This window comes from Delphinapterus leucas, chromosome 11 (genome assembly GCF_059928025.1).
Source record: "Delphinapterus leucas isolate spDelLeu-1000000601 "Yukka" chromosome 11, BTC_Dleu_Yukka2, whole genome shotgun sequence".
Lineage (NCBI taxonomy): Eukaryota > Metazoa > Chordata > Mammalia > Artiodactyla > Monodontidae > Delphinapterus > Delphinapterus leucas.
Window position 1 is genome coordinate 54,666,803 of NC_143139.1, and position 22,216 is coordinate 54,689,018.

The 22,216-nt window shown below is 36.8% G+C and overlaps 1 protein-coding gene and 1 pseudogene across 2 annotated transcripts in view; one reads left to right on the plus strand and one right to left on the minus strand.

Annotated features, from left to right (window-relative positions):
• The window catches only part of RAP1B (RAP1B, member of RAS oncogene family), a 46,045-nt gene extending 27,302 nt beyond the window's left edge, over positions 1-18,743 (plus strand). The window contains exons 2-8 of one of the 2 annotated variants that reach the window (XM_030763026.2): positions 8,836-8,917; positions 9,983-10,051; positions 11,306-11,362; positions 12,286-12,426; positions 14,238-14,381; positions 15,070-15,186; positions 17,146-17,419. In XM_030763026.2, the coding sequence (XP_030618886.1) occupies positions 8,861-8,917; positions 9,983-10,051; positions 11,306-11,362; positions 12,286-12,426; positions 14,238-14,381; positions 15,070-15,156 (555 nt within the window). In that variant the 5' untranslated portion in view covers positions 8,836-8,860 and the 3' untranslated portion in view covers positions 15,157-15,186; positions 17,146-17,419. The other variant, XM_022571589.3, reaches the window with a different exon arrangement.
• On the minus strand, positions 4,144-6,336 carry LOC149748027 (small ribosomal subunit protein uS8 pseudogene; annotated as a pseudogene).
• Positions 18,744-22,216: the final 3,473 nt, after the last annotated feature.

The following is a 22,216-nucleotide window of genomic DNA, read 5'->3' on the forward strand; positions in this document are numbered from 1 at the left end:
ACCACAATAAGTTAATGAACATCCATCATCTCGTATAGATACAAAATTAAAGAAATAGAAAATAATATTTTCCTTGTAATGAGAACTCCTAAGATTTATTACTCTATTAGGAACTTTTGTGTAATATAAGCAGTGTTAATTATATTTATCATGTTATACATTACATCCCTTTTATGCACTTATAACTGGAAGTTTATACCTTTTGACTGCCTTCATCCAATCCCCCCCCTTTTTTTAACTGCCAGTAGTTACCTATATATATATATATTTTTTTTTTTGCTGTACGCGGGCCTCTCACTGCTGTGGCCTCCTGTTGCGGAGCACAGGCTCCGGATGCGCAGGCTCAGCGGCCATGGCTCATGGGCCCAGCCACTCCGCGGCATGTGGGATCCTCCCGGACTGGGGCACGAACCCGTGTCCCCTGCATCGGCAGGCGGACCCTCAAGCACTGCACCACCAGGGAAGCCCACTAATACTTTTAAGTTACAATTAAAATGGAGTAATTACAAGACAACCCCACAACTCCTCTTTCACCTTCCAGTTTTAATTTTCATTTGTGTATTTTAAAAATTTACTGTTTATTAATAATAAAACTGTCAGAAAAAACATAAGCAAAAGAAGAAAGACAATCCACCACCATATATATACATAAAGTTCAAGAGAACTAAAATTCATTTTACATTACAAACTCAAGATTTTCTCACTACTCCTAAAGTAGTAATACTGAAATTATTCCCAGGTCGTCAGAATTACAGTCTGCATAACTTGAAGTGCAATAAATATTGACTTGTGTAATTAATATTAAGGGTCAGAGAAAACACCAATAGTATAGGATTTTTGCATAGTAATTTTTATTTTTTATTTATTTATATATTTTTTACGGTACGCGGGCCTCTTATTGCTGTGGCCTCTCCTGTTGTGGAGCACAGGCTCTGGACGCGCAGGCTTAGCGGCCATGGCTCACGGGCCCAGCCGCTCCGCGGCACGTGGGATCTTCCCGGACCGGGTCATGAACCCATGTCCCCTGCATCGGCAGGCGGACTCTCAACCACTGTGCCACCAGGGAAGCCCCATAGTAATGTTTTTTAAAGACTTACAGGAGAGTTATTTCCCACTCTTTCTCCCTAAACTACATTTTAAAATGATTAAAAATACTGATATATAATTAGCTTTTTGCTTTTTGTATTGACAGGGGAGTTTGCTATAAGGTACATTCCTGTTTCAGAGATGTTAAAATGTATTCTAAAAGTGCCTCTTAGAAAACCATAATTCAAAAAGAGTCATGTACCAAAATGTTCATTGCAGCTCTGTTTACAATAGCCAGGAGATGGAAGCAATCTAAATGTCCATCATCGGATGAATGGATAAAGAAGATGTGGCACATATATACAATGGAATATTACTCAGCCATAGAAAGAAACGAATTTGAGTTATTTGTAGTGAGGTGGTTGTCTGTCATACAGAGTGGAGTAAGTCAGAAAGAGAAAAACAAATACCATATGCTAACACATATATATGGAATCTAAGGAAAAGAAAAAACAAAGGTCATGAAGAACCTAGGGGTAAGATGGCAATAAAGACACAGACCTACTAGAGAATGGACTTGAGGATATGGGGAGGGGGAAGGGTAAGCTGTGACAAAGTGAGAGAGTGGCATGGACATATATACACTACCAAACGTAAAACAGATAGCTAGTGGGAAGCAGCCACATAGCACAGGGAGATCAGCTCTGTGCTTTGTGACCACCTAGAGGGGTGGGATGGGGAGGGTGGGAGGGAGGGAGACGCAAGAGGGAAGAGATATGGGAACATATGTATATGTATAACTGATTCACTTTGTTATAAAGCAGAAACTAACACACCATTGTAAAGTAATTATACTCCAATAAAGATGTTTAAAATAAATAAATAAAGTGCCTCTTACATGATGCTTAAATAGCAAGTATAGCTAAAGAATTATAATATAGTTCAGTTGATTTTAACATGTTCCAAACTGGTTGTAGTGACAGGAGGACTAAATTAAGGATAGAAACCCACATATGATTGGAAAATAGTTTTAGGCTATGCATTGTATAAAACAGTTTTAGGCTATGCATTGTACCTCTTTGCCTAACTAGAAGAAACTTTCTAAATTAGACAGAAGCTGGATAGCAGCCCTTCTCCTGCATTCTTAATGTTTTATTAAGCTAGTAGGTAAAAGGGTAGAGCAGTGATTCTCAACTGAGGGAACATCAGTTTTGCTACACTGTATTGAGCAGTAGCCCAGACCATTGCTGTTATAATTATTTTTAAAGCTATCTTTTATTGATTATTACTGTGTGTAAGTACTCTTGAGGGAAATCACTGCATTTCATTCTTTAATTAGTTGAGCACATACAGTCAGTCACTGTTTGAGGTTCGGGGATATTATAAAACAGACAAAAATTGTTTTTGTGGAGTTTATGCTCTTGTGTATCCATCTCACAACCTTACCATGTAGGGATTACTGTCTCCATTTTCCCTGTAAGGAAAGGGAAGCTCTGAAAGGTTTCATGACTTGCCAAGGTTATACAGAATGAGGATTTAAAACTTAGGTGCTGTGAACCACTATGCTATGCTGTCAAAATTGTCCCTCTTTTGGAGTTCAGTGAAAGAACAATTGTTCTCAATGTCTCAAACAGCAGTTATCACAAATCCCTTTGAAATTCTGTTATAACTCTACTCATCTTAAAATTGTGCATGAAATTTTTAAAACAGAAGTAATGGTCATTGCCAGTCAATCAGAGTTGGCATTCATAATGAAATCCACGTTTTATCCCAGGCTTAGAATATGTGAACAGTTTTTCAAAGCTGGTGTAGTAGAAGGCACAGATTTGAAAAACAGGTATTAGCTCAAATCTTGGCTTTCATACTGCTAGACTTTTTTTTTTAAGGAAAATAATATCCGTAGCATTGGTATTTATTAGGATTTAAATAAAAATATTTCGGTCATTTGTCCCTATTAGGAAATACTGGCCAAAAAAATTAATGAAAGAGAATGACTGTTCATTTGTGGTTGTTACTTACCAGTGTTCCTTGTTAGAAAGCTGCTTATTGGTAAGTTAGATGTGTTTTGTCACTATGTTTTTAAATTTGAAAGTCTATTGATGACTTTCATATTTCCTACTTCAAAATTTGAAATGTTCTCAATTTCCTGTGATCTTAGAGATCTGCAGTAAAAATTCTTGGTTGAGTTACTAAAATTAAAACAAATTGATAAGCATTATTTATAATATCCACAAGCTGGAAACAAACCAAATGTCAATGAGCGGGTGAATGGATAAAGAAAATGTTATCTATATCCATACAGTGGATCTGCTTTTTATCAATAATAAAGAGATAGAAGGAACACAGATTACTGATAGAAGCAATAATATGGATGAACCTGACTCATTGTAGCAACAAGTAATACTCATTTATGGGTAAATGAAGCAACTGGGAAGTAGGACCCCAGGCATCGCATTAAGAAATGCAGTTCACATAAATGTTTACTTTTTTTAAGTCAGTATGTACAAGTTTCCTCACCCATAGGCCCCCATTTCTTAGAAAACAAAGACCTTTTGGTTTAATTTTTCTTTTTAGCTTGTTTACTTTGTGAGGATCTCTGAAAATGCTCAACTATTGTTGATTTTCCATTTTCAGTTTCCTATTCAGGTCTGAGCCCATTTACAGAAAGAAGGGACATGTCTCCCTTTAAAATTTCCTGGAGTCAATTTTTATTTTGTTTCCTATCATGTAGTGTTCATTTTGTCTACAATATTAAATGTTGACCAATCTAACCCTGAAATAGTGTATTTCCTAAATAGGTTCTTGTTCTCTCGAGGCCAATTTTTTTTTTTTTTAACAGGCTGGGCTGTTTGAATCTGGTCTTGACTATCATGCTGCTTTTAACCTTTTTCCTCTATGATGAAATTAAGTAATTAGTAAGTAAGTTGGGATTCTGCAACAAATTTCTGTCAGTCTACCTGAGATTTAGAAAAATCTTTAAGCATAACTCCCAACTAAATTCTAGACCAGTCTTTCAATTCAGTTTCTATAGCTCTGACCTCCACTTCAGCAATTTAAAGAGACGGTTGTTTAGTATAATTTTTCCTTTGCTGAGAAACCCCCAAGAAACGTAGTTCATTTCAGAGGTATGGGTAAGGAGCAGATGGAATAGAAGGGTATTGTGGATAGTATAAAGAGACAATGATTCAGGGAGGGTAGGTTTCCAAAGGTTTGAGCAGGGGAGTAAAGAGAGACAATCTTAGTCATTTTATTTTGAGGCTTCAGAATACCAATTAGAGAAGTTGATTATTGAATGTTATTTTTGTCTCATAATTTTTCTATATTTATAATTCCTCTTAAAGTATTAATTTTGACATTTTAAAAGTTGGCCGTGGGCTTCCCTGGTGGCGCAGTGGTTGTGAGTCCGCCTGCCGATGCAGGGGACGTGGGTTCGTGACCCGGTCCGGGAGGATCCCACATGCTGCGCAGCGGCTGGGCTTGTGAGCCGTGGCCGCTGGGCCTGTGCGTCCGGAGCCTGTGCTCCGCAACGGGAGAGGCCGCAACAGTGAGAGGCCCGTGTACTGCAAAAAAAAAAAGTTGGCCGTAAGTCCTGTTGTTATGTTGCAGTTGTCAAAGTCACCATTTTTGTAATTTACGAATGTAAGTGCAAGAGTTGAGATTATATTGGAAGTTTATAAAAGACACAGAAGTTTTTCCTAGAAGAGGTATGGCCTTGGCAAATAAGAAAGAGATCACTAGAGTCAAGAAAACGGTGTTGGGGTAATTAAGTGGGAAGAGGCACATTGGGAACTGTCTGGGTAATGGAAGTGTTTTAAATCTTTTTTTAATATAAATTTTCAAATATTTACTTATTTTGCTGTGTCGGGTCTTAGTTGCGGCACACGGGATCTTTCGTTACGGCGTGCAGGCTTCTCTCTAGTTGTGGCGTGCGGTCTCAGTAGTTGTGGCACGCAGGCTCAGCTGCCCCATGGCATGTGGGATCTTAGTTCCTCGACCAGGGATGGAACCCGCATCCGCTGCATTGGAAGGCAGATTCTTAACTGCTGGACCACCAGGGAAGTCCCCATTGAGGCATTTTATTTGCATGTTTGTATTACATCCCTAGAAAAAGAATCCCAGGATTTTCTCTCCTGTGTTTTTATCTTGCTTCTTCATGGTCCGTGATGCCATCTGAAGTTGTCAGCTCAGTGAAACCAAACTGATAGGACAGGAGCAGGCTTTTCTGCCATTTTTCTAGATCTTTGAGTTGCACATCAAATCTAGGGACTGATCACTTCACACTTGTTTGACCTGCCTGTGAGGTTCACAACAGTTTTCCCAGCCCTGTGATCATTGATTTCAAATTCGCTAATGTAACCATGCTTCATTATCACAGAAACTGGATGATGACTTGGGAGCATGGCCTAATAAGAACCTGGCACTTGCCTCTCCTTTCAGCATTATTGATGCTCTTGAGAGCATCAGCTAGGACTTTCGTGTGCACCATTATATCAGCACAGAAAGATGGCAGAAAGAGCTTAAAATTTTTTTTAACAAATGTGTCCTTACAAACAGATTCTCAGGCTCCCTGATCAAGCAGAAGTTAGGAAGGCGCCACATAATAAACCCCATGGTTATTGACCTTGTAATGCTGTCATGAAAGTTTAAGTGACCCGAGGTGATGTTTGGCCCATCACTCAACTTTGCCTGAATTGGTCACTGATGTTACTCATCTTTAACCTTTAGTGCTTGGGGCCAGTTTGAATTGCATTGGAGGCTCTCAGGCCTGTGTCCATCCATTCCACCCGGAGCACTCCCTTATTCAATGAATGGAAACAAGACAGTACAGGACAAAACAAAACATGTGAGACAAAATTTTGAGCAAGTAGCTGAAGAATTATAAACTAATGGCAAAAATATTTATCAAATAGGACACTCCAAGCCAAAGCCAAAAGGCCTAATTGCCTTATACAAAAACCTACTTGGTACAAATCCTAGGGTAACAAAGTTAGCAATGTGAGCTCAAGCACTGATTGGAGCACCGGTCATTGTTGAGATTGACTCATCTGATAGGAAAATCAAAGAACAAACAAGTTGGACACAGGCAGCCCATTCAGTACACTTGTTTGTCTAAGGGCATCATTTGGAATGATGCCAAATGAGGGTCTTAGGTTGACTGTCCCAAAGAATGAGAGACACCATTCAATATATAAACAGAAAACACAAAGCTGAAATTATTGATTACTTAAGGAAAAGCTATCCTGGTCTGATACTGCCTCCCCTGAGCAGAGCAGATTGCTAGTCTTATAGGGTTTTTAGGGAATTTCAGAGTCCGAAGATTCACAGACTTTCAAAGGCAGGAGTGAGTTAATGTCAACAAGCAAAAGCAGTGTTACTCAAGTGAGGCAATTGCTGATTGATTGGCATTTTGCTGCGTGTTCACTGAAGTGAGTCTTTTTTTCTTTTTTTTTTTTTAAGTTAATGATAAACAATGACAAAGAAGTCATCAAAAAGTGACACAGCCCAGCTACCTAAAGGATAAAAGATGCAGGGAGATGAGTCTAATTTTATTTGTGTTAAAGTTAGTTTGCTCTTTGGGATGTTTAGGAAATTCTTGTCCCCAAAGTTACCATATTCCCTCTAGATGGGTTCAGAAACAAAAATTTATTTGAAGGCATCTTTCATGAAAATCCTAAGTTTATTTTTAAATATTTCTCAAATATTAATGTAGGTCCATGGGGTTGGCTAATGTGTGCATGGAACTGAATAGAATTATCACCTAAGTAATCCTTTTTTTTTTTCCTTTGCGGTACGCGGGCCTCTCACTGTTGTGGCCTCTCCCGTTGCGGAGCACAGGCTCCGGACGCGCAGGCTCAGCAGCCATGGCTCACGGGCCCAGCCACTCCGCGGCATGTGGGATCTTCCCGGACCTGGGCACGAGCCCGTGTCCCCTGCATCGGCAGGCGGACTCTCAACCACTGCGCCACCAGGGAAGCCCAGTAATCCTATTTTTAAATGATTTTTTACATTAAAAGAAATAAACCTGACTGGAGTTACATGTTTACAAAGAAAGATTTATTTGTCCCAAATTAAATGCAGACTACCATGTGGAATATTCTTAAAGCTGAAAGGTGATTGAACTTTTATTTCATATCCTTTTTCCTAAAATCATATCTGGTAAGAACCATGCAGTTCACAAAAGTTATGGAGACAGTGTTCCGGAACTGGAGAAAAGTCTATGGAAATAATGGGTTCAGTAAGTTTAGAAATGTAGGAACTAGTAAGTGAGAAAGCCAGCAGCTGACTTCTTTGGTGGTTTTTATATTTGCTTCCCTGACCCCCCCCACCCCCCATTAAGGAATGGAGAAAACACAGGAAATAATCCATGTATTTAAAGGTGGGAGTGAAGGAGAAATTTTTGAAAAGAAGTCCTTGGAATTAGACATGGCGTCCTGAGAAGAAATAAAGAGATGGCATATAGAGATAGGTAAAACAAATGCTATCTTCTAAGAGTATGGACTGGAAGGAAAGAACGTATAAAGAGATTTAACACAAAGAAATATGCCAAAGTGGGTCCATTCTTAACTGACTGACTTTCAGAAATAAGGGGCTATCAATAATAGGCTGGTTTGCAGAAGCATATTCACTGAAGCAAATGGTTATTGGTTGGTTAAATGTGTTTAAACCAGTCCTGGTATTGTGTTACTATGACTAAAGAACTGTCATTTCTTGATTAAGAAGGTTTAAAACCTATTCTGGTGGCTACTTTTGCACCATGGCCACTGGCCAATTATTTTTCTCTAGGAATGTGGGAGCTTTGTGTTCTCATGTTGTTCCCCACCCTGAAACTTTCGGGATCTTTCTTTCTTTCTCCTTAGTGTACTGAAATTTTCTAATGATGAGCCTTGGTATGGATTGTTTCTTTTCAGTTTTATTTTGTTTTGATTTCCACCATTTCAGCATACTGAACACTCAGTAGACTTTTTCAGTCTGGGCTTTCGTGTTCTTGAGATCTTCTGATTCCTGACCATTTCAGTTTCCTTGTGCCACCCCATCTGTCCCCCGACCCCACACCCCACACCCACTTCAGGAATATATATTTGGTCTGCTTTCTCTGCTAACTCACTTACCGTTTATGTATCTCAGACCAGCAAGTTTTTTCTATAAATGCCACATAGTAAATATTTTAGGCTTTGTGAACCAGACAGCCTCTGTTATAATGACTTAGCTCTGCCATTACAAGATAGCAGCCATTGATAATACACAAATGAATGGGTGTGGCTGTATTTCAGTAAAACTTTATGTACAAAAACAGGTAGTGAGTTGGATTTGTCTGCAGACCCCTCCCCTATCGTGTTCATCTTTACCAGAATGTTAGCTCAGTTGAGGTCAGGAATTTTTTTGTTGTTCATTGGGTATATCCTTGTACTTAGTAGGCACTCAACTACTTGTGATTCAGGGTTGCAGATGGTTCAGTAAAGAGGGATAACATGTCTATCACTGCCATCTTATAGCTAACAGAATGCCCCTTAATGTTGTTTTTCAGCCTTCCTCCCTTTTTTTCTTGATGGAGTAAGTATTTTATTGTAATTGAATTTAGGATAGGGCTAAAAGTCACGTCTATAATTCTGCAGTTTCTTTCCTCCTCTGATGTTTTGTAAAGGGCACCACCAGTAGCATCCTTTAGTAAGTCTGTTTATGAAATGCTCCATATTAATATGGTATAGTAGTCATTTTAAATAAATGCTTGAATGTCTTGTTTATATAAGAAGGACATGAATACAAAGATAGTACTTAAGAATTCTTTTTGTTTTTTTTTTCTTTAATAAGGTACTAGATTTTACAAGTTTGCACCATGCGTGAGTATAAGCTAGTCGTTCTTGGCTCTGGAGGAGTTGGAAAATCTGCTCTGGTAAGACATTCTCACTGTACCCAAGCTGTTTACTCCAAGACGTGTTCTTTTTCTGTTGAGTTTTAGGTTTTGCTTATTTGTCTTTATTTATTAGTTAAGGTGAAATCTCGTAATGATTTTAGAAGTAATGTAATATTTTTCTTGTAATTTAGTCAACTGGGTAGATCATATTCTCTCTGGAACATGGGTTCCAGACTAGAATACAGTTTGGACTAAGCACAGAAGGGAAAGAACACATAAAGAGATTTAACACAAAGAAGTATTATGCCAAAGTGAGTCCGTTCTTTAACTGACTGACTTTCAGCGCATGTAAATGGGTGTCTGCATTTCAGAGCCAGACAGGAATAAATTTTGGTCCATCTCATTGTGAGTTGGCTTACAATACAAATTTTGTTACAAAAATTAAATACACCTTATATAAAAAACTTTTTCAAAGATTACCTTTGACTGTCCCACCATGTTTTCTGTATCAAGAAATAGTAAAGCAAGAAAGAAGACACAACTTGACAGTGGTGGGTGGGGAAGGAGAGAAACTTAGGGGAAATAACTTGATGCACAGTTCAGAGTTTAGCAAAGCCCCACAGTAAGATAGATTGACCATCTAACTTTGCCACTTAAACACCTAGCACAGAATTTGACATGCTTGGATCAAACTGAGAAGTGTGTACAATGGAGCATGAACTGCTTTTTCATTTGTAAATATATCCAAAGTAATGGGGAGGTGTTGTGAGTGTGCACATATGTGTGTACACAAGGTAATTAGCCACTTTCTAACTAAAATTCAAATTTAAGCCCTTAGGACTGAAACAGGAGCCATTTAATGATTTTTCAATATATGATCTCTAAATTTAGACTTAACCAGTAAGGAGCTTGGTGATTATTAATTTTTTTTAAAAAAGCTTTCTAAAGTAATTTTCCCACCACATGCGTATGTTCAAATATAGTTGCGGTTATGTTTTTTTAATCAATGGTATATAACTAGCTATATGAAGTCAGTACTTTAAAATGTGCAGAATTGAATGTGTTCTTTTGGGGGGAGTATAATGGTATGTTAATTTTTTTCAGACTGTACAATTTGTTCAAGGAATTTTTGTTGAAAAATATGATCCTACGATAGAAGATTCTTATAGAAAGGTATGTTAACTTTAGAAGGCCTTTTGCTTTTGACTTCACCATAAATATAAATTCTTGTTTTTAGCTTAATAATTATTAAATGTTGTTTACAAAGTAGGACGAAGAAGCAGAGTTAATTTATAAAATTAGTGGGGAAAGATCACACCTGATTATTTCCTGGCATTGTGTGTTTACCAGCTTGAGAATCTTAAACAGTCACTCTTGTTCTCTGTCTTATCTCTCTCTCTCAGAGAATTTTAAGTTTATACTGACCACAAAATTGTAATTTGACACACTAACCTTAGAGCTGGGCCATGCATTTCAAGTGGTAGCTCCATGTTTCTCTCCCCTTCCTGCCCCCCAAAGACTGAATACTCTCGGGCTTCCTTCTTTTTAATGTAAAGATATAAGTACAAAAGTCTCCCTAACCTTCCTACTTACAACTCCTTGAGAAAGTTCCACTGCTTATAATAGTAGAAAGATTTATTTCTGTCCATATGTTCACTTGTACAACATGTGACAATAAAACTATAAATGAGCAGAGATTTTTTATTTAGCAGGGAGAGAGTTATCCCCCCACCTTGATATAGTGACCAGCCTGGCCCCTGCTGCTGTGCAGACATTGTGTTTCCGTTCCTCCCTCTGTGTCCACAGTCTACCAAAACAAACTGGAAACCCCTTTCTGCACCCCAGCAGTGAGGCACTATTACTCTTCTTTCCATGTATATAACTTTGTTCCCTAGGAAATGTTAGGTAAAAAGGGTAGCAGGGATATATAATTTATTTGATAGCTCTCCTCTGCTTCCTTGCTCCCAGAAATTTTGTTGTTCCAATATGGTGTAGGGGATGTGGTTATCTAGAGAAATGAAGGTATATCTAAAGTATGGGAGAATTGAGATAGTTATTTCTGGTATTATTGGAACTATTACTGGTTTTAAAATAATTTTTTGAGCTATTTTGAAATCATTTCCTCTCCAGATTTAAGTGCTGAGTGATTCATATTGAGGTTGGATCCTGTGTATCTTGTATCAATAGATATCCTTGTGTTAAATTCAGAACACATGGTTTTTGCACCTAATGCAGTTTGGGGGTCAGTAGACCTGTTTTCTAGCTATTTTTTCCTCCTGTTTTGTTAAAGTGAGTATTGCTTGAAATTAGTTGTGAAGTTGCTATAATCTGTGTCTCTGTTTTAAATATCATATTAGCTGTTGGGTATATTAAAGTAGTCTTGTATACGTTTAAAAAAATGAATATCTATTTTAATTTTTCCCCAAGCAAGTTGAAGTAGATGCACAACAGTGTATGCTTGAAATCTTGGATACTGCAGGAACGGTATGTAAAACAGAGTACCAAAGTATATGCACAGCTTGTGCAGTATTGACCTTTAGATGCTAGTATTCTGTAGACAAACATTAGTTAAGCTTAGTTAAAAGTACTGCTTGCATTAAATCTTAAAGCTGTTTTCCTTATCCTCTTGAATTCTTTTCTTGTGTGTGTGCTTTGCCATTGCAGTGGGTCATTTATTGAAGAAATAAGTAGAAATTTTGTATGAAAGTTCATTGTCCCACTAGTACTTTTAAAACAAGTTAAACTGTATTACCATTTATTAAATAATGTGGAAAATAATATTAGAGTATACATTTATTCCTCAGTGGCTGTATGAAGTATTTTGAATGTTATCTTTCCTCCTTCAATATATTTACAGACCAACTAGATTTGTTGGTATCTGAAGGTGAAGGGAAAATTTATTCTGGATATGTGGTATTCATTCAACTAATGTTTGAGTACCTGATACGTGCTGTGTATTGTATTCTTACACTCAAAGTCTTACAGTTTAGTGAAGGAGGAAAAGTGTGGGAAAATGGCAAGATACAGGTAACGTGCTGGTGGCCCCCATAGAACTAGAGCATTGTGAGCTAGCTGTGGGTAACGTGATGATTTGATTTGGGTGCCTTACACATTATGATATATTAAAAAGCCTTTAAGTAGCATTTGGACACAGGACATTTCTGTTCCACTTGAGTATATTTACTGCACATAAATCTGCTCTGGTGTATTATTTTTAAGTAAAACACTTATTTCTTGAAATACTGATTTTTTCAAATAGCCACAGGCTGTAATTTTAAGAGATGTTACATAACACTACTGCATTCTTCTTTGAGCTCTAATTATAGACTTCGAAAATTGTCAAATTATCTGTCAAAACATTTTTTTTAACATTATTGTTTTTTAATGATTCTTTCTTTCTACTGTAGGAACAATTTACAGCAATGAGGGATTTGTACATGAAAAACGGACAAGGCTTTGCATTAGTTTATTCCATCACAGCACAGTCCACATTTAATGATTTACAAGATCTGAGAGAACAGATTCTTCGAGTTAAAGACACTGATGATGTAAGCTGGCTTCGTAATAAATAAATATATTTTGTTTCAAACCCTTATTATAGTGATATCCAACTTAAAGGTTTGGATTTAAATCCAGTTTAAAGTTAATGTATTTGGGGGGCTTTGTTTGTTTTTCAAAAGCTTTTTCCTTGATGGGGAAAAACATATCTTTAACACTATATATAATGTAAAAAGTGAGAAATACCCTCCTCTCCCCTGTGTAAAATAAATTTTATACCCTTCCTGTTTTAAAATCATGCATTTGGTGAAGAAGGAGAGGTGTTGGTGGCAAATATTACTAATAGAGCATATGATGTTCTGGCCACATTTCTGGCAGATTTAAGAGCCTTTTTAACGAGAATCAAAACAACATATGAACAGATCTCAAGCAACTATGACAGAAGGAGCATAATGATAATAATAATTTTTAAAGAAAGGCAACAGCTATATTCGATTCTAATGTAAATTTACATGCCCCTTCAGAGTATACCATAATGGAGTTTAATCCCTTTAGGAAACTTCAAATGGATTATTTTAATTCCTCATCACACTATATATAAATTCATCTTGCATCGAATTGATCTTGCATCAGAATCACCTGTAAAGCTGGTTAGATTGCCAGGTCCCACTCTCGGAGTTTCTGATTCAGTAGGTCTGGGATAGGGCTTAAGAATTTGTATTTCTAACAGATTTCCAAATGGTGTTGATGCTGCTGGTCTGGGCACTTCACTTTTAAGAACCACTGTACTATGTATAGTTTAATTATAGCAAATATTTCGAGAGCTTGAGGGCACCTATGGGAAATGCTGCCATTTCCTGGACTTCTAAAGCAGGAGAACTTTGGGGGACCCTGACATACTTAGAGCAACCGGTAAAGCTGTTTGTTTACCAGTGTCTCTGGTAACTACTATGGTTTTCTGTCAGTTGCATTAAACAGGTATTTATTAATATAATACTATATATCTGTTCCTTAAAAAGCCAAAATTCTTGATTTTCTAGTTTGGATTTTTTCCAAAACTTCTTTAGAAAGACAATCTCTAAATGATTAATAGGAGTTTTGCAGCATAAGTATTATTTTTCCCTGTAGTGTCCTTCTAAAATTACAAACATCACATGTATCCAAACACGTGATTAATATGGTCTAGATTTTTAGTAAATTAGGATGATTTTACCTTTTGGCTTTTTAATATACACTGTATGAGAAGCTAAAAGTTCTGCTTTGGGGGCTTTCCAGATTTCTCCTTTTTGTGTTATGAAATTGGGAATGAGTATTTAATAAATACATGTTAGAAAACCAGAAAATTTTAAATTGATTTATGTCCCTTGGAGAAACATTTAAAAATTTTGGAATATATTGGCTTTTTATGGTATACCCTTTTGCACTTCCTTTTAAAAAGGCTTTGTGTTTTGCTTACTATAATTAGTTAAAAGCCCACTGTGAGGGACTTCCCTGGCGGTCCATCAGTTAAGACTCTGAGCTTCCACTGCAGGGGGCAGGGTTCAATCCCTGGTTGGGGAACTAAGATCCCGCATGCTATGCGGTATGGCCGAAATAAAATAAAAGTCCATTGTGTTACAATTTTAAGGGTTTTTCACCCTCTTTTATAAGTAGATCATAGCTTGTTTTCTAAAAAAATTTCATGTGAAAAGTTAAATTAACATTGTCAAGGCTTTCATATTTAACTGTAAATTTTATTACACATTATTAACTTAGCATTTTTTCTGGCATAGTATAAAAAGTAATCCTTAGAAATATTTTAATTTGAATTTTGATTTGAATTTATATTGCATATTTGTTTACTTGTTTTTACCCTTTTTAGGTTCCAATGATTCTGGTTGGTAATAAGTGTGACTTGGAAGATGAAAGAGTTGTAGGAAAGGAACAAGGTCAAAATTTAGCAAGACAATGGAACAACTGTGCATTCTTAGAATCCTCTGCAAAATCAAAAATAAATGTTAATGAGGTATGGTGAAATAGAACTCATGATTTGGAATTTAGCATTCAAAATTAATGGAAAATAATGAGTCTGTATTAACACAACCCCAGGTTAATTTGTACTCAGGGTGCTTTGTTGATCATATAGGCAGAAGTCTTGTGTTAAGTAAATGCATGTTAATAAGCAATAATGCTCTTTGAGCCTCTTTATTAAATACTGGTACAGTGGAATTTACCATAAAATGAAGGAAAACTGGACAGAAAATAATAGGGGTGGGGAAGACAGATTAAGTCTTCAGGTATATGAAGGATGTTATGTAAAAGGCAAAGACAAATTCAAAAAGGCATGAACGGTTGTTGCCTTGAAGGGACTTAAAATAATGTAGACTAAGGATACATAGAGTTGAAGAAGAGTACATAATTGTTCTCTTTGGATGGTGGTAAATGTTCTGTCTGAACTAAGATCCTTGCAGCTCCTTCAACTCCGTATTTATTTTAAGGAGAACGAATTTTAGCCCTCCCAAAAAATAAACAGAAAAGAACTTGGCAATTATAAGAATACCTGGCTTTACTCTCATTCCTTAACTGAACAGAATATTTGCTTTCTGGGGAAAAGTTCATGGAAAGTTCAATTTTTTCATTTTACTCTTTCACTTTTAGTTCTTTGGGGGCTTTTTTTCCCTGTAAATTTTTTTAAAAATTTAATGTGTTTGCAGATCTTTTATGACCTAGTGCGGCAAATTAACAGAAAAACTCCAGTGCCTGGGAAGGCCCGCAAAAAGTCGTCATGTCAGCTGCTTTAATATACTAAATGCATTGTAGCTCTGAGCCAGGTATGTTGATTTATCTTTTCCTCTGTTTTGTTTGTTTGTTTCCTCTAATTTTTAACCTCAACTTTATTAAGGGTTAAGAAAGTAAATATAGGATTTTCTCTTCTAAAAGAGAAATGGTTACTTCCTTTTTAAGATACGAGTTAATATGATATCCTAGTAATTAAAAAAATTATTTCATTTATATATCATCATCAGAAGTAAGGTATTCCACATAAGTGAGAATTCTAGATGAGTTTATCCAGTATATACTCATGCCTCAGTGGGCCACTGGTTTGTGTTGACAGTACAGTGGTGATGAAAACCAGTCTTCTCTGCTTTCTTCTTTGTTGCCTTAAGCTAACTAAGGTCTAGTTGGAGAATTAGACAAACAGTTGCAAAATATGATAAATGCTATTGCAGAATAAGTCCAGCATGGTACTGATAATAAAAAACCCCTTATATATTATGTGCCAGGCACTCTTAAGTACTGCCTATATATGTTAATTGCACTCTCACAACAATCCTGTGAGGCAGAATTTTTATAATTCCCATATTACAGATGAGTGAACTGAGGCACAGAAAGATTGTTATTTGTTCAAGCCCTGCAATTAGTGAATAGCCTAGTCAGAATTGAATCTAGTGATTTGAGTACATCGCTCAGAATTTGAACTGTGGTCTGGCTCCCAAGTCCATAATTAGTCACTATTATGGGTGCTATTGGAGCATTTAACTGGGGCACCAGACCAGTCAGATGTGAACTGTGGATTCAGGGAAAGTCTGTCAGAGTGAGATACATGTAAGTCGAAATCTGATGGATAAGTAGAAATTGTGTAGGGGATGAAGAGTTCCCAGGAAGAGAGAACCACAAATACAACCCTGAGATGAGACAGCAAAGGAAAACTGAGCATACAACACTGTAACATAGTTTTTGAAAAACAGTCATATTAAATGAGTTAATACTTGTAAAGCAGTTAGCTCAGTGCCTGGCACATGGTAAACCCTTACCTATTAGCTGCTGTTTGCCAGGTATTGTTAAACCATATCTTACTGTACTCTTATCCTTGGGAACTTTGAATGTTTGTAGCTCTGCTGCTTCCTGTGTTAAATGGCCCTATACTACCATAGAACTCTGATCCTGTATCTCTCTAGAGTTTTTGTCCCTACTCTCCATTTAAGGCTTTCTGTTTAGAGATACAACCTCTCACTTTATATATCCTCTCATTTCCAACCACGTGCCCATTCTTAGCAGCACACATGTGCCTGAGCTCACACACTCCCATCTGTCCTTTCCAATTTGCTACATTCAACCTGCTAAGATTTAGGAAACTTAGAAAACTCATTCAGACTCCAAACGAGGGCTTAAAGTTCAAAGCATTTGTGGAAATTATTTCATCAGCTGCATCTATATTAACAACGTTTCTGAAGCTTGCAACAAATCTGATTCCCAGAAAACCAGTTAAAAAAAAAAAAGAAACATTTTTTTAGCCCAGGCATGTGTGCAGAAAATCATCCAAAGTTAAATAAATAAATGACAGACCCGTGAGTTCTGATTTTACCTTCTTTACATCACTCAAATTTTTTTAAGTTTAATTTGGTATGATTTTAGTGTAATAACAGCCTTTTCTGACATCTATCTTAGAGTTGGTAGAATCTGTTTATGTAGAATTAAAAAGTATATAGTTGTCAACTGTAGAGAGCCTTCGTGAAATAAATTCTATCTTGTTCACTTCTCTGCACCAGCTTTTTAGCCACTTTTATTGGAAGAGTAGGGAAGAAAAGTCTTGATTTTCTAATACTAGAAAGCCTGGTTAGATGTGCATTCTGTATTCCTCATGTAATTCTAGGGTTGTAAACACTTACAGATCAGCCATTTTGTTAATATTGATGTCTGTTTTATAATCCTAATTCTAGTAAAGGTGACCTAATGTAAAATTTTAATGTGGTGTTTTTTTTTTTTTCCTTGCTTTTAATCTTTGGAAGGTAATACAAAGAAATTTGCATTAAGGTACACTCAACTTACATTTGACTGACTTTCAAGAAGGCAGCAGAATAGATGAAGTCATTCCAAAAAAGATGAAAATGTCTACCCATGCTTTGCCATGAATCGTGGTACCTGGTCATAATGTAATGACGAGGATAAGAACCTGTATTATATTTATTTCTGACACTTTAGCACTGTTGTCTTAATATGTCCTTTGGATCTTTAGTGTGCTGTTTACACCCCATGTTTTCAATTAATTTAATTTTCTCATTTTGACAGGTCTGAAGAACTGTTGCCCAATTCAACAGTGCCAGCATTCCAACTTTGTTAAACCTACCAACATCTTAAATGGACTTTCTGTGGTGGTACCCTTTAAGAGGCGGATGAAAGCTACTACATCAGTTTGCACATTCTAATCACTTTCCAGTATCACAAGAGAGATTTTTACTTATATAATAGTCCTAGAGTATGCAGCTGGTAAAACCAGAGGCTACAATCCAGTATTACTGCTAAGAGACATTTTTCATCCACCAATGTTGTACATGTATGAAAATGGTGTACTGTATACTTTAACACGCCCTATACTTTGTATTGGAGAGTACAATAATGTAAATCCTAAAAGCACCACTATTTTAGCATAATAAAAGAAAGTCCAAAGAGCTCCTATATAGACTACTCCAGATAACTTCGCTTCTTTGATACTTGTAGCTTATTGTAATTTTTTTTAAGAAATTCAAGGTCATTATCATTGTATTGTACAAATAAGCGCTTTGATTAACACAGCTATATAGTTTTTTTAATTTTTAAAAACCTGTGGAGACAGTGATCTTGTCTTTAAAATATGATAGTCCTTTCAGTATGTCTTAGATTAAAGACGTTGCCTTTAATATCTGTTGGGAAGGAAATGTCCAGACTTCAAATCTTTTATTATATGTTTCCTTTTTTGTTTACATAGGGAACAATGTTTATAGTTGTGTGTACAGTGGGGGTCTACAACAAGAAGTGTATATTTTCAAACAATTTTTTAATGATTTAACAATTTTTGTAAATCATTTTCAGGCTTCTGCAGCTGTAGATTCTCACTGTGAATCCCCTGCTTGCTCATGCATAAGTGTATTTGCAATACCAAATATACAGGTTTAGTATTTTTGCCTGTTAGTGATTGTTTCACATGTGTAACGTTTTGGTTGAGATGTTAAATGGTGGACGAGTACTGTGGATGTGAATGTGGGAAGTAATTTTAATCATGTGTAATTGGTCACAAGGCCTGAGTTGCAGTAACTATTGCTGTTTTATTTAACAATGCCTTGTTGCTTTGTATGCATTAACGTTTGGGTGTAAAGATTGTGTGTCTATCCAACAGGGAGCCACAGTATTTAAATTGACCAACCTAATGTTACAACTACTTTTGAGGTGGCCAAATGTAAACTAAAAGCCTTAATTAAAGTGGTGCAATTTTGTATAACTCAGCATCAGTAGTTCAATAAATTTGGATTGCCATGCAAGGGCTTGCATTATAATTACTTGCCACTTGAATGTGTTTTGTGTAATGTTTAACAGTGCTAGTAAATAAATATGGGTTTAACTTCTTTTTAAATGGAATGGGTGCATTTTGCATAGCGTGGTTTCATAATTTAACATTTGGGCAGACTGATTAATTACAGAAATGATGAGAGAAAGAAGTCAGATATTGTTCTTAGTATTGTTTGAATATCCACATAACCATCTTTTGAATTTTTCCTTTGGAAAGAATTTTGTAAATCAAGCAATATTACTTATGAACGTATGCCTTCTGGGCAGTGTTCAGTAGCTGTTTGAGGTATAGGAGGAAGAATTGAAAATACTTTGGCAGGTGTTACACTTAGATTATTTTTAAAACAATAGGGTGCAGTTGTACTTGTGGTCATAAAAATCTTTCAATGAAGTGGACTCAAATACTACTTTCTTTTTATATAATGAGTGTTTGTCTTAGATGTGCTGTAATTCAGTTCATTTTTGAAATCTGTAAATGAATCTTAACTCAAACTTTATCAAAATATTTTCCAGCCACTGAGCATATTAGCAATTAACTAGTGATACCATCTAATTTAGGGATGTCTGCTAATCCCCTAAATACTTGATATTTGAATGGGACATTTAAAAGCTTTCATTTTAAAAAGAAAAATGTCTTATTCCTTACATATTTCACTCACAGAGTTCCATATATTAAAAGGTTCCATGTTATCTAAAGAAAAAAATGTTCTCTGAGAAACCCCACTTAACTAAGAGACTTGTTTTGGCAGAACTGGTTTTATTTAAAGTCACTGGGAGAAAATTAAATCCGCCAGAAGTGGAATTATGGAGCACTAAAATCACTTCAATTTATTATGTTCTGTTGTTACATCCATTTGGCCCTCTTTGAGGGCACCACCGTTAATTCAGTTACCTTCATAAATGTTTGTTACCTACCAGCTATGTGCCAGGCTGCGTTCTAGGCTCTTAAAAACAGATAAATATCCAACAGATAAATTTAGTAATTTCTTGTCAGCCATTTATTCTGGGTCTGAGGATAGAGCAGCAACCAAGATCAACTTAGGACCCTGCCCCCTAGGACTGATACTTTACTTTGGGGTTTCTCAGCCTCAGCACTGTGGATGCTGTATGCTAGATGATGAGTTGTTGGGGGCTTTCCTGTACATTATAGGGTTTTTAGCAGCATCTCTGGACTCCACCCACTAGATGTCAGTAATACCACCCCCGCCCCCAAGTTGAGACAAGCAGAATTGTCTCCACACATTGTCAAGTGTCCTCCAAGTTAGATTCAGGGAAAGGGGAGAGGGGTATTGAAGGGCAGAATTGCCCCAGTTGAGAACTGTTGATCTGGTGGGAAACAACACATTAATTACAGATGAGTGTTAGGGGTACAAAGCAGACAGTTTAGGGCTTCCCTGGTGGCGCAGTGGTTGAGAGTCCGCCTGCCGATGCAGGGGACATGTGTTCGTGCCCCTGTCTGGGAAGATCCCACATGCCGCGGAGCGGCTGAGCCCGTGAGCCATAGCCGCTGAGCCTGTGCGTCCAGAGCCTGTGCTCCACAATGGGAGAGGCCACAACAGTGAGAGGCCCGCGTACCACACAAAAAAAATAGTTTACTATAGTGAATAAGGATGGGCTCCAGAACCAGATTTCCTAGGTTTCTAATCCCAGCTCTGCCACCTCCTAGCTTGTGACCCTGGTTAGTTTCCTCAGTTGCTTTACCTGTAAAATGGGAATGATAGTAGCATCTACTTCACAGGAGTTAAAGAGAGTGAAGTACATGGCCAGTGTCATCCTCCAGGTCAATATTTTTGTTGCTTTTTATTTTGTATTTTGCTAACAGGAATGGGGCTGTGGTTTTGGCAAAAAGCACCATTGTCTCCCATACAAAATAACAACTGCAGCTTAGGAATGCAAATCATATGTAGATTGACTTTTCTGGTACTTAAATGGACAAAAATATTAATTAAGTCAGAAAACTAATGAGTCCCTTTTTATGTCCCCAAGGATACTTGGAGAAAAGCAAATTTTTGGAGAATAACAGTGGTATTTCACGTAATTTTTCTAAAAAGTGTAAAAACCTTGTTTTAACTTGCATGTTGATTCTTTTCCTTAAATATATAATCTTTACCACACGTGGATATTATGAGTAGGAAGTTTTAAAACCTCTGCTTATGAGAATAACTTTGCTTTGCTTTTTTTAAAATCGTCTCTAGATGTGGGGCAGATAGCTGAGAATCAAAACTCATTACTGCAACATTTTTTCTTCTGGTTTGTCTGTCTGTGTCTTCATTGAATTTAATCCCCATCTATTATTCTGCCACTCTTTAAATCATGGAAATGTAGAGTTACAGTATTTTATAATTAATACTCCTACAACCTTATCTTAGAAATAATCATAGTGTTTGCAGTCCTTTTTTTTTTTAATTTTAATGTTATTTTTTGGCTGCATTGGGTCTTTGCTGCTGCACACGGGCTTTCTCTAGTTGGCGGTGAGCAGGGGCTACTCTTCATTGTAGTGCGTGGGCTTCTCATCGCAGTGGCTTCTCTTGTTGTGGAGCATGGGCTCTAGGCACGCGGGCTTCAGTAGCTGCAGCACTCAGGCTCAGTAGTTGTGGTGCGCAGGCTCAGTAGTTGTGACGCACGGGCTTAGTTTTAGTTGCTCTGCAGCATGTGGGATCCTCCTGGACCAGGGATCAAACCCTTGTCCCCTGCATTGGCAGGCGGATTCTTATCCACTGCACCACCACCAGGGAAGTCCCAGTGTGTTTGCAGTCTTTATCTCTCAAACTAGCAGTGAGCCTTAACAAATTGTGACTTATAAGACTCAAAAATTTTTTAATCTATTCTATAATTTGTTACAGTGCGTCAGTACATCTGGTATTTTATGAATGTATGAGAGAAGTGAAATAGAAAACAGAACTAAACTTCTCTTCCTTTAACTGACCATTGAAAGAAGAACGTATGAGTCCTTTTTATGATATTGATGATACTTGTCAAAATTCTAAACCTATTAATGGAGCAACTAAGTTTGTAGGCTTGACATTAATTTATCTTTGAAAGGTAGAAATAAAATACTGCTGAATAGGTCGGTTTTCTAAATGCTACGGAAGTAATGCATATGTTGCACATACTTTGAACTTGTTCCCTTAAAACACCCTTTGTGTGGCCTATAGATTACTGACCTTAAAAATTAAAGATTCTTTCCAAAATTAGGGATATCCACCCGATTTTTGTATCTTAAGAACCAACAAACACATTGAGTATTGCATATTTACCATGGTTCAAGCACTGTTCACTATGCTAGTGTGGATACAGCAGGGATATTCTGCTCACGTGGAGCTTACATTCTATTGGGGGGAGGGGGGAGTCAACAAATGAGCAAAACTCAATTGGTGTAAAACAAACTGTCTCAGAACTTTCTATTTGGGACAACTTAATGATTTTAGAAAAGCATGGTATCGTTTTTAATATGTATATAGATGTTATCATTTGTAGGCAGTTAATTTCTCTATTCTGATTTATTTGAAAGGGTGTGGAGAGAATTTTTACTGTTTT